At 37.0% G+C, this 19,703-nt stretch overlaps 1 protein-coding gene across 1 annotated transcript in view; it reads left to right on the top strand.

Annotated features, from left to right (window-relative positions):
* Positions 1–3,264: 3,264 nt before the first annotated feature.
* The window catches only part of LOC311304093 (solute carrier family 4 member 11-like), a 33,231-nt gene continuing 16,792 nt past the window's right edge, over positions 3,265–19,703 (top strand). The window contains exons 1-12 of the mRNA XM_084430961.1: positions 3,265–3,393; positions 9,380–9,427; positions 10,891–10,934; positions 11,462–11,681; positions 11,846–11,927; positions 13,156–13,279; positions 13,436–13,639; positions 16,867–16,951; positions 17,061–17,186; positions 17,362–17,475; positions 17,572–17,704; positions 19,602–19,675. Of these exons, the coding sequence (XP_084287087.1) occupies positions 3,354–3,393; positions 9,380–9,427; positions 10,891–10,934; positions 11,462–11,681; positions 11,846–11,927; positions 13,156–13,279; positions 13,436–13,639; positions 16,867–16,951; positions 17,061–17,186; positions 17,362–17,475; positions 17,572–17,704; positions 19,602–19,675 (1,294 nt within the window). The 5' untranslated portion in view covers positions 3,265–3,353. The remainder of the gene's footprint in view (positions 3,394–9,379; positions 9,428–10,890; positions 10,935–11,461; positions 11,682–11,845; positions 11,928–13,155; positions 13,280–13,435; positions 13,640–16,866; positions 16,952–17,060; positions 17,187–17,361; positions 17,476–17,571; positions 17,705–19,601; positions 19,676–19,703) is intronic.

Raw genomic sequence — 19,703 nt, 5'->3', positions numbered from 1 at the left:
TCCTCACCAGTTGAGTAATAAAATCACAATCTCCACAACACTTATAAAACATTTCTCAAATCCCTCAGTTCTCGCCATCTCAGCAGACATGGCTAAATCAGTGGAGACCATCAAACCCTGAATATTTTCTCTGCTAATAAGCTGATGATCTGAATCACGTGTGTTATGAAGATATAGAAAATGTGCAGTGGTGTGGAACCCCAGGACTGAAAAACACTGCTGTAAATTGTGATCAGACTGGCTTAACAAGTCACTTCCAGTTCCTTTGGCTCTACAACAGCAGAGGGCACTGTTGACATTCACTAAAACAGATCAAAATGCTCGTTCACAATCAGACACTCTATAATAGGTGATTCTTTAACTTATGGTTGATGTCCCAGGGGTTATATCAAGACTAACAGATTTCAACATTTTCATTTTGGTGATGGTCACACAAAGACAAAGACACACAAAAAAACTTTTTACAGGGCCTTCACCATTTATTATCGCCACCTTTCACAGACGCAGACTTTGAGAATCTTGATCCATTGTAAGAAAGCAAATTAATGTTAAAGTAGGCTATAATTCATGCTAAAACAGTGATCTGAAGAACTATAAAATAATCCTAAATGATTTCAATATTTATTCACATTAATTATATATATGTTCATAAATTGCTCAGAAATTGTAATAAAGTTGTTTTAAAAGTTAGTGTTCTTGTTTACCTAGGAGTCTTAATGAGAAGCAGCTTGAAAATGAAATACTGTTTGACACGTCTGACGTGTGAAGAATAGTAAATCTCATGTTAAATGCTATTTACACTATTTACACATAATTTACAAGTATTTTATTTGCACTAAAGTATAAAAAGCATCTAAATAATGTTTACACTATTATGCAAAAAATGCAGCCTAGTGTGTTATCTATAGCACGAATGATATTTCTCGTATCATTTATACGCCAAAATGAGTTTTTGCGTACATATGATACGCAGTTTTCGCGTGCATATGATACGCACTTTATGGCGTGTAATATGCACACCCTCCTCATCCCTAATCCTACCCAAGGTGTTTACAGTGCGTATCATTTAGAACGCAAAAACTCGTTTTGGCGTATAAATGATACGAGAAATATCATTCGTGCTATAGATACGCATTTTCATGAGATCGTGTTGGTATTGTAGTACATTAAAAAACAATATGCTATAAAACAAACAAATTCAGTGTGTATTTATCAAAAGTCCTAAGTGGATTAAAGTCCACTCCAACGCCTAACCATATGAGTGCTGCAGGGAAACAAGTTAGCATTTTATCACTTCTGGTTCCACCGTCCTGAAGTCAATGTTTTTTTTTGTTTTTGTTTTATGAGTTTTTTGGTTAAATGCCTGAGGTCTGTGATAAACCGATATATTCACATGTTATTATATGACATAAAGTGCATCAGTAATAATTCCCCCTTGTGATTATTTTGAAGTCTTCTACTTGTCTTAAAAAAGGCATTGCTAACAAGTGAATAAATGGGACTACAGAGGTTGACAGGGACATTCACCGTCATCACACCGAATGGGTAGACTCATCTACACACCAGTCACATTTATTTAAAATAAATGCCTCTGAGATATGCTGCTGTTTGTGATGGGAAAGGGGGCAAATAATTGTATTCAGAAAAAGCTGGACTCGAACTTGGTTTGGTTGCAAGCGACCTGTTACCAGAGTTTTTGTCGTTGTTGTTTCTGATTTGTCTGGTTGACAATGATGGGTGGACTTACATAGTTTAAATAGCTTCTGCCAACAAGGGTTTTTTATTGTTCTTCATTTCCAATCAAACTATAATTGTGTGTCCTTATTATAAATACATTTCTTGCAATGAAAATCCAAGTCAACCATTTTATTCAAAAATGCAAATATAACACAATGCATAATTTGAGAGATGGTGAAATTTCACTTACTGTTGTTTTCTTAAGAGAGGATCCAGTACACACGCTAATAATGCATCTGCATATGTCTGTGCAACCATGTTACGTTAATCATATATGCTATAAGTCTTGAAATAATGTGATGAATTGTTGGTTGAGTCATGTTTATGAATTGTCCACAAAGTTTCTCCTGCCTCTGCTGTGTGTTGCCCTCTAGCAGCAGCCAGAGGCATAACTCACTGTGATGCTTCATACCTGAGGCCTGTATAATTAATACGCCCACCAACAACTTTTACTACCATGAGGCCTGTTTTTCTGGCATAATTTTTGTGGCATTCAATCTGCTTAGGAGTCACTAACAGTTAACTCACAAACATTTAACAGAGCGCCAGAGGTGTTTTGTGAAAGCACCTCTTTGATATGAGTTTACAAGGCATCTTACCTCTACAAAAATAATTAGCAGGAATGCCATGAATGATTACGTTGTTCTAAAGGAATTCAATGGAAAAGCACACGAATGAGGGTGGAGTGAACATCAAGGTTGTATTTATTTGTTTATTACGTTCAGAAAAGGTTTAATGCTGCATTGGCTGTTGATGGTCAGTCAAAATAAAATTTCCCTTTTCTAGTTTATCATATGTTTATGTTTTGCAATGTCATTAGATATCTTTCTGTCACAATTATACAATATATAAGCACAATAATATATTTAGTATGCTTAAACGTTGCAGTATTTATTACTCCAAGTGTGCAGTTCCATTATTAAAGGGATATTCTTCAGTTATTCAATAGGTGCGTTGTGTAAATTTGTTAAATTGAGCATATTAGCATCATTACTGATGTGATGCTGGGTTAATTTCTCAGTGGACTGGTAGCATGATCTTGGGTGTAAATTTTAATCATCCTTCCACTTTGCCACCACTTATCCTGCATTCATTTTAATTCATATCAGCTCTCAAATGTAAGTCTACTAGGTGGAGAGAAAATTGTTTAATTCATGAAAGTTAGTTAATAGTCAGACGTTTTAAATATTCTCCCAGGCAGACCCAGTGCAGGGCTCAATTTGTAGTAGATTTCTTAATCTGTGTGAACCTTTCTTGTCAATTGTGTTTATGGGCAAAGTATGTAATGTGCCTAAATAACAAATTTCTGTTATATATATATATATATATGTATAAATGTCTCTCTCTCTCTCTCTCTCTCTCTCTCTCTATATATATATATATATATATATATATATATATATATATATAATGATAAATAATATCTTGCTGTCAGTTGTGTTGGGTTTCAGTTTTGTCTAGTGTCTGTGAAAGGCACAGGGACCCAGAGGAAGAGCAAACCCTCCCTGTTTCATGTGCTTGCTGATGTGTGGAGGTGTAAAAGTATGGTTTTGAAGCAGACAGTAGACTTTTTATTTGAAACCATGATGGGTTGATCGGCTATACTTCTGAGGAAAATGATGGAAAGCAAAGAAGTGCTGAATGTTGTGCCAACCGGTAAGTTCAGCTGTGTTTAGTCATCTAAATCAGTGGGGATAGAGACCTGTAAGTGGAGTTTTGGTCACTTGTGAATTAGTTTGTCTCCTTATCAGGGTAATTTACAGAATCACTTGTTGTATTTGCTTAGACTGGAAGATTACAAGGAAATACTTCTCTTGTTTTAATCTTGCCAATTTTGAAGGACTGTGAAAATGTTTCCTATTCAAATGTGATAATCAACACTGTGGGACATGCATTTTTAAGTCAGCAGTTTTACTTTAACGTACTACTGAAAAAATTGTTGAGTAATATTTAAATGAAAAATTATATTTTTTCTCTCTCTAAGAGTTTTTTTTGTGTGTGTGTGTGTGTGTGTGTGTGTGTGTGTGTGTGTGTGTGTGTGTGTGTGTGTCAAAACTCATGCTACTTATAATATTCAATATTGCAGTGCAATATTAGGTAAAAACCGGTATAAGAATGAGTCAGGATTCAGCTGGTAATGAAAAACCAGCTGAAGATGTAAGAGCAAATGTAAAGCAAATATGATGATCCGTCTGTGTTAGATAAACATGATTGCATTGAATCACTCTAAAACATACTGAATAAAAAAAGAAACCCTCTCACATCAAGCTTCATTGTCTCCATTGTCAAACACGTTTGAGGACTCTTTGACATGGCAGATGCCAGGGATACAATATAATTATTATTATTATTATAATTATTATTATTATAGAAGTTTAAAGCTCTATAAATAGAGAAATTCTGAAACATCAAAACTCTTAAAAGTTCAAAAGAGGTAATTAAAGAGAAGCAACAATCTATACTTTTAAAATGAAATGATTATAATGAATACATGTATAAATGTTTAAAAAAAATTCTAGGGGAAAGAATTTTTTTATATTATACGATTCAATATTTTCAAATCTGGTCTGTCCTTAAAAAAATCTGTCATCATTTACTCACCCTCATGTCGTTCAAGACATTTGTTCAATTTCAAAACGCAAATGAAGATATTTTAATGAAATTTGAGAGATTTCATTGACAGCTACACAACTGACACTTTGACGAGATTGTAAAACTAATCCATTTGAATGGTACAGTTTAGTTCACATTTTCTGAAGAGACATGATCACTTTATATGCTGAACTGATTGAATTTACGCTTTTATTCACATATAAACATTGATCAGTCTGATGTCTGAGGAAATATAAGGGGTCACTAACTTGATCAATTATTTTACTGTTTTAACCATTTACTGCATTTTAGATGGCAATACTAATTATATTAATTTTTATCTTTATCTTGTGTGACTAAAAATGCCATGTCACCTCAACAACATGAACATAAACGGAGCGCTCAACCGTACTTGCTTGTCGCGCAAGAACAAACCTCATTGGTTCTTGCTTAATCTCAAAAGTGCTGCGAATGAACCTCATTGGTTCTCGTACATCACGCACAAATGCTTTAGCTTCTGTTTACCGTAACTGATACTGTATGTGCTTTGATGAATGTTTATATGTGAATGCAATGCATTTTTTAATTTTTGGTGAACTAACTTCCTTAACTTAACTAAGTTCCTTTGAGGAACTCAAATCTGCCATCAGGTCTCAGAGAGAGTTAAAATAACTATTTTAGGGTCAGTGCCAATTTACTGTAGTTCCTGCTTGAGGTACAAACCTTTTCATGGAACTATTATTTCTGTCAGCACCAGAGGACTGCACAGTCAGCAACAGGAAGTCAGCGAGCCTGCTAACAGGAAGTCTAGTGAGGCAAGCAGCAGAGAAAAGATGTCCATTGAGAGGGAATGTGTCTAGCATTGTAAGCAAAATATGATTACATGCTTTACTAAGGGGAAATTAAAACATCACATTTGCCGAAGATTTTGATTAGCTGCTCGGCATTCCAAGTGTGCAGATATTAACATCACTGGAACTTTTCAGTGTTTTAATCACTCCACTTGTCTGTGTTTGTTTGTTCCAGACAGTCTGTCCATTAGTGCTCGGGATTTTTCAGTGACACTTTCTGCAGGTTAAAATTGATGTACCACTAGGTGGCGACAAGTTACTGTCTTTTTCAGTGAGTCATTTGAATCAGGCAAGCGCAACAGTCAAACACGTCTGTCTAGCAGTGGTTTCCAAACTGGGGGCCCGGAGTTATAAAAAGGGGGGCACGGCAAGGCTAAGGGATAGTGTACATTCAGCAGATTTTTATGCAAAAGAAACCTCTTCAGGTCGATACAAGACCCCACTGCGAAATGATCCTGCTTATGTGGCTACTTGCCATATAAATAATTGAACAAAAAATTAAAATTTTACATTTTATTACCTCAAGTTGTCTCGTAGTACCTGCTTGAGTGGTCCAGTTATTAGTTGTAGCGGTTGTTGATGTGCAATAACAGACTGCTAGGTGGCACAATTAAAGAATCGAAATTGAGCATGGCAGGGAGCCGTGTAAAAATATAAATAAACTAGATGTACCGCATGGCGGTACAAAATATGACCGCCGCTCAGTGGAGCAATTTGGCTGTATTGCGTGTTTATGTATATACCTAAAAAAAGTAGTAGTATGTGCATGTCTGTCTGTGTGTGTGTGTATGTGTGTGTGTTTGTGTGTGCGCATGTGTGTTTGTGTGTGTGTGTCTGTGCATGTGGATTTGTATGTGTCTGTATGGGTGTGTGTCTGTGCGTGTGGATGTCAGTGTGTGTGCATGCTTGCGTTTGTTTGTATTCCTGCATGTGTGTGTGTGACAGTATCATCCTAAACCAGTAACCCTTCGCTCAACAGCACTATCTACAGGCCGATGAGTGTACAGTCACTAAATGTGCACATAAATGAATTTATTTTATACCCCCCCATGGATGAAATTCTACGAAACTTAGCATACCCCCAGAGGATGTCAAGTTAATCATACACATGAAATATGGTGCAGTTCTGAACATCTCCACTGAAGATAGGGGCGATTAAAGCAGAATAATATTGCATTTTCATTTTTTATGGGAGGGGCGCAAATCACAAATGAGTGATTATGGGCTAGGTTGATGTGGGCCCTTAAGACCAACATACCATAAAAATTTCTTCATCCTCGGTTCCACGGTTCAAGTAGTTATTTAGGAAAAACTGCATTTTTGGGGTTTGGGGGGGCCCAGCGCGGGGGGGGAGTGGCCCCCGGGGACCAAACAAAATTTTTCCGTAAAAGTCTAGTGGGGCTACATGCCCACCAAATTTCATGTTCCCCGGTGTTTCGGTGTCCCTGGTATCGTTGACGGAAAATTCAGTAGATTGACGGGAAAAAAAAACTAAAAAACTTTGACAATCGATTATGGGCTAGGTTGATGTGGGCCCTTAAGACCAACATACTTTGCAAATTTCTTCATCCTCAGTGCCACGGTTCAGGTAGTTATTTAGGAAAAACTGCATTTTTTGGGTTTGGGGGGGCCCAGCGCGGGGGGGGAGTGGCCCCCGGGGACCAAACGAAATTTTTCCGTAAAAGTCTAGTGGGGCTACATGCTCACCAAATTTCATTTGCGCTAGCACAACTTCTGACACAGAGGACAAATGGATTTTCAGCATTCACTTTGTGTGATGAATCCGGTGTAAACACAGTGAAAAGACAAGAAAATATTACGAGACACATCTCGCACACGCATTTACCAGTACAACTGTGGTTAATGAAGAGAAACCACAGTGTGTTGTGTTGCGTGTCTCAAAATATTCGCTTAGGACCAGTAACATTTTGGAGTGGTGCAAGCTACGACTTTGGACACAGGCTTTTCCTTACTTAGTTACATATTTGCCTGTTAAATATTTGCTTATCAAATCAAATTTCACACTTGCAAGAGTAATCAGCTGTGATTAGCAGGGCATTGTGTCACAACACAAGTCTTTTTCATGTGATAATGCGTTATTTTCTTTGGCGGCATGCTGCAGATGCTGTGGACTGAGCTTAAGTTGTGTTGAACACAGAACATTGCTTCAAGGGATCCATTAAGGACTATCAGAAATGGTTTTGTCACGTACAGTGTGTATGTCCAGGCAGTACAGGACTCGTGTGGCCTGAGGGCTGATGAGGTCCTGAAGTGAGACAAGAAATGACAATCTTTTGTCTAATCCCAGATTTCACATGTCCAGACTGTAGAGCAAACCAATCCACAAGGGAGGAATTTCCAGTCTCAGACACTCTCTCAAAAGAAAATACCTAGTTTTGCAGTAGACCAGTATTTAGCAAGCATACATAGAAGACCAAATGAAATTTTGTCACAAAGATATACATGAATCAATTTGTCCAAGCCAGCAGGGTTGAAAGGGCAGCGATCTGCCTTAGGGCTCAAAGCACTACAGTGTTTTGAGGCCCATCTAGTGTGAAGAGTGTTGTAACAAAGCAAGTTGTCTGCTAAATTAAAGATGGCGGGATGATGGTGGAGCTGCGGTCATTGCAGATAGCAACACGATGTGCTAAGAATATCCTACAGCCTGAAGAAAATACGTGACGGCTCTGAGCCTTCCATGCATGACGCCATCAGGGCTGGTGTAAATTGGATACATTTCAAAGATGGGAAATTTCCATTAAATCCCAGTCTCTTTGATGGCCTGGAATAAGTGTGTGCAGCTGAGGTTAAAGTAAGAGTAAGAGTCAGGATCCTGAATTTATAATAGTGACTCATGACTGCTCTTCGCTCTATTGCCCCTCTACAGTGCCATAATAAGGCTCATTTACAACTTTTCATTCATTGATTGTGTGCTGACAGTAGAAGCAGTTGCATTGAATTTTCCCCTGACATTTTCATTACGGTAAAGCATCCAAGTGCAATAATGTAATTTTCCCCCATTGAATTCCTTCAATGGTGATTCTCATTAGATTGTCATTATATATATATATATATATGTATATAAACTAATTAATAATCTTTAATTTGGTAATTGCTGCAAACTCACATGAGCAATTAGCAAACGACAACGATCCAATCACTTCCCAATGGACAGAATCAAGTCCCACCCAATGTTTTTTTCTCGTTCGAGAAGCCGTTTCATTGGTATGCTATGGAAGCTTGTTTCCGCCAATGAATAATAAATAAATAATAATAATTGCGACTTTTTATCTCACAATTCTGACTTTTTTTCTCACAATTGCAATATATCAAGTCAGAATTGTGAGAAATAAAGTCGCAATTGTGAGATATAAAGTCAGAATTGAGTGTTATAAAGTCGCAATTCTGGGAAATAAAGTCGCAATTGCGAGATATAAAGTCGCAATTCTGAGAAATAAAGTCGCAATTGCGTGATATAAAGTCGCAATTCTGAGAAATAAAGTCGCAATTGCGAGATATAAAGTCGCAATTCTGAGAAATAAAGTCGCAATTGGGAGATATAAAGTCAGAATTGCACGATATAAAGTCGCAATTGCGTGTTATAAAGTCAGAATTGTGAGATATAAACTATTCTGAGGTAAAAAATCCGTCTTTTTTTCCTTTAGAATTGGACTTTATATCTCACAATTGTGAGTTTATATCTCACAATTCTGTGAAAAGATGTCAGAATTGCGAGATCAACTCGCAATTGCGTGTTATAAAGTCAAAATTGCGTGTTATAAAGTCGTAATTGCGAGAAAAAAAGTCAGAATTCTGACTTTATATCTCGCAATTCTGACTTTATATCTCGCAATTCTGATAAATAAAGTCAGAATTGCGAGATGTAAACTCGCAATTGTGAGATAAAAAGTCGCAATTATCTTTTAAAATGTTTTATTTTGTGTCGGAAACAAGCTTCCATAGTATGCATATCACAATAAGGAAGAAAGACAATTTCATGCTGACTTTAATTTTGTTTATGCAAAAAAACATAAAAGATTTCTATATATCTGTCTATCTTTCTGTCTCTCTGTATATCCATCTGGCTATCCATCTATTTTTGGTAAGTGTTGCAATTCTTCCTCTGACCACCTTGAAATATGTGAAGAAACTTATTTGTATGAAGATGAAGGCTCAGTTGAGACCTGTTTCCTCCACAGACACTCCATCTGGGCAGACAAATAATGGCCGCCTCTTCCAAGGGATGGGTGAGAAATAAACATTATAATTTTTTCTATGTTCCTATGCATCTTTTTTCAAATAAAATTACGTGTGCCCTGTTTAGTTAGCAAGTTTTCTGTTAAATGAAAGACAAACAAAACAGGTTGAGGAGGGCTGAAGATGAGATTGGGGCTGATGTGTTAAATACTGAACTGAATTGATCGTACAAGCATAAGTTTATAAAAAAAAATAACCGGCTCAAATTCACTGTATCACATTAAGTAAATACCATCAAAACCGGAGACTGCGAGTAAACAGACTTCACAGCGTATCACCCCAACTATAAAACAAACAGCTGCAGCCTGCACAAACTCGTTTTATCCCTCAGAATATCATGTAGTTTACCTCATCTCATGATTCTACTCTTCCATGCAAAGAAAGAATTTATTGGGGCGGCTATGGTTATATTGCTCCGTGTGCCTGGTTTTCGGCAGGTTTTTATTAGGGCATGGGAGCCTTCTGTGGCTTTAACAGATGGTATATATATTTTTGAGGGGGGTGGATCTGCAGTCACATACCATAAATAGTGTTAAAAAAATATATATCTCTATGCTTGAAATGAAAATTAGCATGATTCATTGAACAGGAAGTGAACACCTCTCAGCCTCTATACAAACGCACTGTGCTATATTTCATCTACAACCGCTGTAAAAGGTCACGTCAGACTGAGTTAGGCAGGAAAATGAGATTATAATAATCATCTTAAAGCTAAGAAAGGCCTACTTAAGGAGCTCTATTGTGACATGTTGATGTCTCAGAGCTGCGAGATGCCGCGGAGAAGAGAGCCAGAGGAAACAAGAGACACTCGCGATCGCAACAGACAGCAGTCACTATGAGACGCCCATTCAGCCGACCATCTCAGGTCAGAGCGTGTGATGCATCTGAGCGTTTGTTTAGATCTGTGTGGTGCGGTTCAGATATGATACGTGGGTGGGTTAGATGAGATTCTCTTTGAGAGTACTTCAAAAATCTCAAAAAATCCTTATGATGGTTGCCTGAGGTATAGATGGGTCCCAGAAGTATCAACCGTCAGCAGCAGCTCTACCTCCTACACATTTTGAACACCTATCAAAAATTATCTCTGTTCACTTTCCGCCTTAAAAACAATCAGTATTGTTTTCATATTTTGTCTGGTGTGTTTGCGGCATTGGGGAAGCAGGCTGTGCCAGGTCTTATTCCTAAGTGACTGCGGTGTCAGGGTTCAGGGATCACAATGCACTTCTGATGTGTCTGTGCTGCAGACTTGGAGACTCTTTGACTATTTATAACCAGGGAGACATAATACAAAGGGTTCAGGGCTCCAAGATAATGAAGGAAAACATTTCTTCTGGGAGGCCTGGCTCAGTGGTCTGTCCTTCATACTCATACATCCATGTAACAGCACAAGGGTTTTAACAATTTATCATTTCTTTTCTTTTCTTCTCTTCCCCTCCTTTCTACCTATGAATAGATACCAACGTTTCAGGATTTGGCCTTCTACATACAGCAAGAAGAGTAAGCCATTCTTACTGAAGCTGTTTTATAATTAAAATCTGTTGTTTAATTGATATGTTTATGGCTAGGAAGCCTCACAGTTCAATTTGATTTTTCATTTCATTTTCATTTTTCTCTTTGTTATGATCTGAAGTTATGAGGTGGAATTCAGTAAATGTACACCAATTTTAACATTTTAGAATAATTACGATTTTTTTATGTTTATGAAAGTATCTTGATCATATTTTGATCCAAACCAGCATATTAGAATGATTTTTGAAGAATCATTTGACACTGAAGACTGGAGTAATCACAGGAATAAATTACATTTGAAATTATATTCAAATAAAACAGTTGTTTTAATAGTTACTAACATACAAATGCACTACTGTTCTTCAATGTCATGGGTTTGCTTTGAATAAAAAGCTTTGTCAAATGTGCAAATATAATGCAAACGCTTTGTTGATTGGTTTAACTGACTGATTAAAAAGAACCGGATCTAAAGGATGATTTGTGATGACCATATGAATTGTTCTTTCCTGTTTCAGTATGTGAAGCTGATGAATTTCCAGGAGGAGGTGAGAGCTCACCGGGATCTGGATGGGTTCTTGGCTCAGGCCAGCATCCTACTGGACGAGAAGGCAGCCTCCCTGGATGAAGTACTGCGCAGAATGCTGGACCATGTGGCCACGGACGGGACGGGCAGCTGCAATGCGGAGGAGGTCATGAGTGCTCTGTTCACAGATGCTGGAGGACAGGATGTCAATGGTGAGCAGCGGGCTGCTCACCCCAAATGCCACAGGTCGTCTAGTCTAGCAATCTAGAAATCCAGGGCAGCCCCTCTGAGTATATGGTTAATGGAAGTTAACCCACTGTCTTTAAAAACAGGGAATGTTTTTTACAGTTTCTCTCTCTTTCTGTGTCTTTTCAAGTTCACCTTTTGACCGAGACCATTCAGGGTGTGACAGCGACAGCCACTGGAGTTCACTACCAGCAGTCCTGGCTCTGTGTGCTGTATGTAGCACTTTAATATTAATAAGCACTTTAAATATATATATTTCTTCATTTTTTCTTCAACCTTTTTAAACATAACCATAACTAGTGGTCCACCGGTAAATATTTGTAATCAGTGGCCGATGCCAATTTTTATATCTAACACCTTTTTCAGATCAAGAATCGCTAATTTTTAAGCTTATAGCCTTAAATATATATTGCAGTATTAATACATTTATGTACTTTTTCGATTCTTTCTGATGCTTATATTGCAAAGCCATTAAAAGTTCAAAATTTTCATAATCCAATTAATTTATTAATGATTGAATAATTTTAAATAGTGCTGTTTAATTAATTATGGGGTGCAATTAAACATTAAGCTGTATGTGTAAAATTTAGCATTGATTTAATTTAGTATTTTACTTTTTAAATGCATTTTTATTCTTCATAATTTTCTTTTAGACATACCTGATCTGGCTTGTGGCCAATATAATGCTGTTAAGTGTATGTATCCTATGTATGGTAGGCAATTGCAACTGAGATGCACACAAAATATTTATTTAACACAGTATTCCTTATTTGTTTCTATTTTTGTTTTTGGTCTCCTACAATAGGTTTACATGCACCCAAGGTCAAAAACAGTGTCTCATAATATTCATTGCAGCATCACCTATTTTCTCACAGTGTCTGAAACAGTGAGCCTACTCTGCTGTAATTGGTCAGATGGCCCAGTCTGTAGTGATTGGTCTGCTGTTTACAGTGGGTTGGAAATCAAACACCCATTTAGAGAATTTCAGCACTTCATACACAACTTCATACAAACAGTAACTATGGCGTCGGTTTTACCGTATCAGTTCCAGCTCGAATCCTCATCATTTCAAAGTGCTGCAAAGTGGATTTGCTTTCACCGCATTGAAAATCGCGTCTTCTTGACATGTCAACAACACAAACCAAACTCTTCCAGGCCTCAGCTACAACTACAGTGTTTGAGGGTCAGAGTAGATGCTGTTCACGAGCAGCCAATAGGCTGGCATTATGCAAATGTGTTACAAACCTACATAGGTTCGTGCAGGAAGTAAGACTGGAATTACTGATGACTCGTTTGAGCTAGTTCAGAATCGGTTCTTTCTTTTGGGAGGCGACTCCATTCATTGTGCACTTTAATCTTTACAGACCTTTTACATTCACAAACGGCTATATAACAAACTGCATGAAAGGTAATGTAAAGTGTGTGGCCTTCTATATTCAGCTGTACTGTGAAGACTCTTCAGAGACGATGTGTTTGCATTACCCGTCTGGAGCGGCCCCAGAACTGGGGTGTTAACTGCTGTGAGGTCCGCTATGTTATCCTCATCCTGGCACCGCCCCGAACAGTAAGCCATTCCTTTCATCTTCCAGTCACAACCTCAAGTGACAAAAACACAAATTTAAATCATAACTGTTGTCTCCTAATTTGCAGTTGTTTCAAACTGTGCTAGTTTTTACACTATTTAAGATTCTTTCGATTTTTCCTCTTTCTTACCCTGCAGAAAAGTACAAAGACTGCCATAGAGCTCGGTCGTACTTTTGCCACCTTGTTCTCAGACGTCTCATTTAGACAGAAACTCCTGGAAACTAAGACCCAGGAGGACTTCAAGCAGGAGCTGGTGATTCAAAGGCAGCAGCTCTCCACTGCCATCCAAAAGCCCTCGGTGGAGGAAGAGACTGACCCACACAGCAACAAACCACTCAAGGTCTGAATCTTAGAGAGGCTCAGGGGCCTGTAAATGGCTTCACCAACCAATTATCTGCTCAGTCTGCCTGCTAACTTAATGTTCAGTTTTCTCTGTGGGTCATTAAGTGCACTCCTCACACGTACAGTCCACCCTCACATTATGCTAAACCTTGACCAAACCTGGGTGTATGTGTCCCCCACACCAACCACAAAACACTCTATCGCCCAACAGCCGTACTGCAGATTCATTTGAAGAGCTTTTGAGAAAAGATTTCAATCTTCCCAAACACACAAACCTCTGTTCTGATTATAGTAATGAATTAATAAGAGTTGCAATATGATTTTCCATTAAATAATATTAAATACATTGTTATTTTTGTTTTTTGTTTTTACAAATTTTAGGCCATTCATCAAACTCAATCTTCAACCCTGTATCTTAAAGGGATACTTAAAGGGAAACACTTTTTTTTGGAAATAGGCTCATTTTACAACTCCCCCAGAGTTAAACAGTTGAGTTTTACCGTTTTCGAATCCAATCAGCTGATCTCCCGGTCTGGCGGTACCACTTTTAGCATAGCTTAGCATAGATCATTGAACCGGACAAGACCATTAGCATCTCTCTCAAAAAAATTACCAAAGAGTTTCGATATTTTTCCTATTTAAAACTTGACTCTTCTGTAGTTACATCGTGTACTAAGACCTAAGGAAAATGTAAAATTGCGATTTTCTAGGCTGATATGGCTAGGAACTATACTCTCATTCCTGCGTAATAATCAAGAAACTTTGCTGCCGTACCATGAGTCCAGCAGGCGTAATGATATGACGCAGCACCTGAAAATAGTCCCCAGCTCACTGTAAAAAAAAATTACATCCCCAAGTCAAAAATTTCAAGTGACCGATAACATCTAAATTTTTCAATTAGTCTGACGTATTATTTCTCATTGAGCCAGTGTTAACAGACTATTGCAACAAGAATTTCACTTGGACCAACTGAAAAATGTAGATGTTATCGGTCACTTGAAATTTTTGATTTGGGAGGGTTAGAAATTTTTTACAGTGCTCGGTAACTTCCAACGTGACCGGGACTAAGTTTGTCTAACCTATTAAACCTATTTTCAACCTATTTGTACGCCTGCTGCACTCATGGTACGGCAGCAAAGTTTCTTGATTATTACGCAGGAATGAGAGTATAGTTCCTAGCCATATCAGCCTAGAAAATCGCAACTTTACATTTTCCGTCGGTCTTAGTACACTATGTAACTACAGAAGAGTTTTAAATAGGAAAAATATCGAAACTCTTTGGTCATTTTTTTGAGAGAGATGCTAATGGTCCTGTCCGATTCAATGATCTATGCTAAGCTATGCTAAAAGTGGTACCGCCAGACCGGGAGATCGGCTGAATGGATTCGAAAACGGTAAAACTCAACTGTTTAACTCTGGGGGAGTTGTAAAATGAGCCTATTTCCAAAAAAAGTGGAGTATCACTTTAAGAAAAAATATGATCAAGAAAATAATTTTCTTTAATTTATGGTACACACATGTTGGGTTCCATAGACAAAATGATTTCCATACTGTACACTCTGTATATTCTATTCCCTAAACATACCTATCACATAAAACTTTCTGAATTTTATAATTTTCAAAAAACATCACTTAGTATGATAGCTGTTTTCCTTATAGGGACCAAACATATGACCACAAGGACAAGGATTACCATCTTTGTGGGGATATTTTGTCCCTATAACGTAGGGTACCTGACATAATTAATAACACTTTTTGGTAACACTTTATTGTAGTGTCCTTGTTACATATGTTACATGTACTTACCATAGTAATAACTATAAATTATGCATAATTACATGCATATGCATAATATTACTCAGTACTTAAATATATAACACTATAACAATGACACCTTAAAATAAAGTGTAACCCACTTTTTTTAATTTACACATTAATTATTTAAACGTACACTACTGTTTAAACGTTTGGGGTCAGTATAAGATTGTTTTAAAGATATTCATACTTTTATTTAGTAAGGATGCAATAAACCGATCAAAAATAATAGTATAGACTACAGACATTTATAATGTTACAAAAGATTTGTATTTCAAAATAAAAGCTGGACATTTAAACTTTCAATTAATCAAAGAATAAAAAAATAAAAAAATAAATGCCTCATGGTTTCCACTAAATTTTTAAGCAGCACAACTGTTTTCAACATTAATGATCATAAGCAACATGTCTTGAGAAGCAAATCATCATATTATAATGATTTCTGAAGGATCATGTAACACTGAAGACTGGAGTAATGATGCTGAAAATTCAGCTTTTAAATCACATAAATTACATTTTAAAATATATTCAAACAGTTGGTTTAAATTGTAATATTATTTCACAATATTACCGTTTATACTGTATTTTTTATCAAATAAATGCAGCTTATGTGAACATAAGAGACTTTCAAAAACCGACCACAAGCATTTGGAAGGTGCTGTATATTATTTTATTATTGCTGGAAAATAACAAAATCATAAATCAGCGTTTTTAGTTCATTTCCATAATCACACAAGTCCACTTGCTTGATTTGCTCAGAAATTCTGGTCAGGAAAGTTGCGAACACAGTCAAGTGGATTGATATAAACAGTGAGAAATCCTAGTGCTGTTATACTAAATATGTACTGTATAACACCACTTGGCCAATCAGATTAGATTACCGACAACTTCTGTAACTGATATTTTGCTTAACCTCCTGAAGTTGATGAAGCATTGAAGCATTTTTCTAAATGTTAAGAACCTTCCTGGTGCTTGGTTGGTTGAACAATGACTCAATTTTCACGTTTCACAGCCTACCCTATTTCTAGAACGTGCACTATGCTGAAGTGATCCACTGTTCACATTCTGTGACTTAGATTATTCACAAATTCCCTTGAATGTAATTGTTTTAAAGGTTCAATAAACAATATTCCATTTTATGTATTTTCCTACTGCGTAATAAGAGACATTTACCATTTTGATAACAAATATATTCAAGGAGTTTACAACTTTCCATCTTGTGATAACAATCACCATAAAATTCAGTAGAGATTCTTGTAAATTTCACATAAGTCTACAGGACATTACACTTATTTTTATGGTTTTGTTTTAAGCATTTAAGATTCTATGAGTTCTGCTATAATGCATAAAAAATAAAAAAATAAAACATTTTGATGTTTTTTTCTCCTCCAAATCTCCTTTTGTACCCAGGTAAAAGATTTCCTCAGAGCAGGTCGTGGCATTTATGAGGACTTGTGCCGCAGGCTTCCACTGTACCTGTCCGACTTCACAGATGGCGAGTCTCAGTTTTCCTCAAGTCCCTGCTTGACTTCACTTTTACTAAAAATAACAGAAATCTCTGTTGCTCAGGCTGAGGTGTCTGTTGCTGTGTGGTTTCTCTCCAGGTATTCTGGGCTCTGACAGATCTTTGCTGAAGTACACCACCACGGCCATCTTCCTCTACATTGCTATCCTGCTGCCAGCAATTGCGTTTGGCTCTCTGAATGATGAGAGCACACGAGGAGAGATAGGTCTGTAGTCAAAAGTATATGACTAAGACATTTATGGACATTAGCTGGTCCTATCTGGCTTAGATAATTGATCAGCTGGACATCAGCTACCATGTTCCAAATCCAGCTTGATTAGAAGGGTATTTTGACAGTTCTGTGTTCATGTGGACCTGGTGGTTTATTTGCCTTTCTGCAGATGTACAGAAGACTATAATTGGTCAGAGCATTGGAGGAGTGATTTACTCTCTTTGTTCTGGGTCTCCGCTGGTCATCCCTCTCACCACAGCACCTCTAGCCATCTTCATCAGTGGTACTGCATGTCTCTTATAAAGAAAAGAAGGTTAGGTGCACTGTCTCTCTCAGAGCCCTATTCAGTTGTTTTCTCTCTTTTGTTTGTACACTGCAGTGATCAGAGGCATCTGTGATGACTATGACCTAGACTTTCCCGCATTTTACGCCTGCATTGGCCTCTGGAACAGTTTGTTCCTCATACTAGGAGGCATCTTCAATGTCAGCCTGTTTATGAAGCTCTTTAAACGGTAAGTGCAGTAGTACCATGTGTATATTTACCAGTGATGTGATTTTTATACGGAATTCTGCATTTTACGATCTGAGAAGTACACTCAAAAAATATTTTACCTCTTATTCAGTAATAAGAAAAAAGAGATCCGCACACGAATATAGGCCAAAAAGCCCACGGGATTTTATTGTCCAGAGGCCACAAATAAAGTGCAAAAGTGTAAAAAAGTGCCATGTGTTACCAAGCTCAACACCAGTGGTCATTTAAACACTTATTACTGTAATCCATGTAACACACCAGAATCTGATTTTATCCCATATACAAATATTTGCATCAATAGTCTACATCATTATATATACATATCACAACAATCCTCTATTAAAAAAAAAATGTGTTACCATTTTGTCCTGATGGACGTATAAACATGAACGTAAGTGCGCGGCATGTAGATGATGTTCTTCCTTTCGCAGTAGCATAACGAACCGTACATATAAGATTGCACAATTTGTTACATGCACTTCTACCAATGTGATTTACCTATTCTCTTGTCCATGTGACAAACAATACGTAGGTAAGACAAATAGACAAATTAAGACACGTATTACCTGACACATTATTGAATATCACAAAAGATTATTCTATTATTCCTATATTCGTGTGCGGATCTCTTTTTTCTTATTTTTGATTTCCTTTTGGATCTACGCACCGCAAGAAGATATCACTCATCAGTTCGGGACTAATGTTTGGCACTACGCCTTTCCATCCTCTTATTCAGTTACATAATTAAATTGAGCTAAAGCAACACAATTTTGAACATTTTGTCACTACTTAATTTCATTGTGTTCAATCCACCTAATGTAAAACTGAAGTTTACTTAATCCATTTGTGTTGGAACTACATTAATCATTTTTGTCAAGATACCTTGCTTTGCAGGGGACTGCATTAGGAAAGTAAGTGTTATTTTATGTGTTTTTCATTAAGGGAAAGACATGTTAGAGTTTAACGTCCAGTTATGTTGGACATTTAGAAGAGTTTGTCAAGATATCTTCTTTTCTGTAATGTTTTTTTATTTATTCTTATTTTGTGGTTACCATTGTGGTGCTTGTTCTCAGGATGTGAGCAGCTAAATTATAGTTGCTGTGAGTTTAGTTGCTTTACTCAGTGAGTTATAGCTATACTAATGTCAATACTGACACCATGTCTCTTCTCATTTGTTCATTTTATACATTGCATATAATGGTTAATGAAACTTTACAAAAAAAAAAAAAAAAATCACAAAAAGGAAAAAGAAAATATTTTCCTCACACAGATAGTTTAGGTTTGTACAAAATGAATGATACAACTTCATTTTTTAACAAAAAAAACAAACAAAAAAAGTTTTGTTGAGCCAAATTAATAAATTGAAGTTCCTGTGTCATAGTAACCAGCAATAGCGCATGTCTAAACAATCAGATTTATGATTTTTTAGCCTGGCGGATGGGGAAAGTCCCAAACTGAGGGACAGAATCTTGATTTCAGATTCAGAATTTCATAGAGAGAAGAATGCTAGTACCAACCAGCAGTAACAACCCATAACACTATACCAACCCTGGTAACTCACAACACCTATATTGTAGTGGAGAATTTTACACAAACAAGCATCTCACTTATTTTCTTGAGAAAATGTACCAATCTACATTTATTTCACTGATGTATAAAATATCTTCAGGGAGACGCTACATTCTGATATAACTCAGACACTTCTGCTGTGGCCTCTCTCTGTAGCATAAACATCATAAATCTGTGCTCTCCTGTCATGTGTGTGGTAATCTCCGTTCATGGCGTGCCCCGATTTTGTTGTTATGTCTTGGTTTGTGCTCTGTTGTTTTGATAAAAGGAAAGATCAGTTGTTCACTGTGTCCTATGTGTCCTCTCAGTTCCACAGAAGAAGTGATAGCTTTGTTCATCTCCATTGCCTTTGTGGGTGACGCCTTGAAAGGCACCATAAACAGTAAGTTCAGAGCTCTGAACATTGCTGG

The sequence above is a fragment of the Rutilus rutilus genome, assembly GCF_951802725.1.
Source record: "Rutilus rutilus genome assembly, chromosome: 14".
NCBI lineage: Eukaryota > Metazoa > Chordata > Actinopteri > Cypriniformes > Leuciscidae > Rutilus > Rutilus rutilus.
The sequence above is the reverse complement of the archived record's forward strand: the minus strand, read 5'-3'. Positions and strand labels throughout refer to the sequence as shown.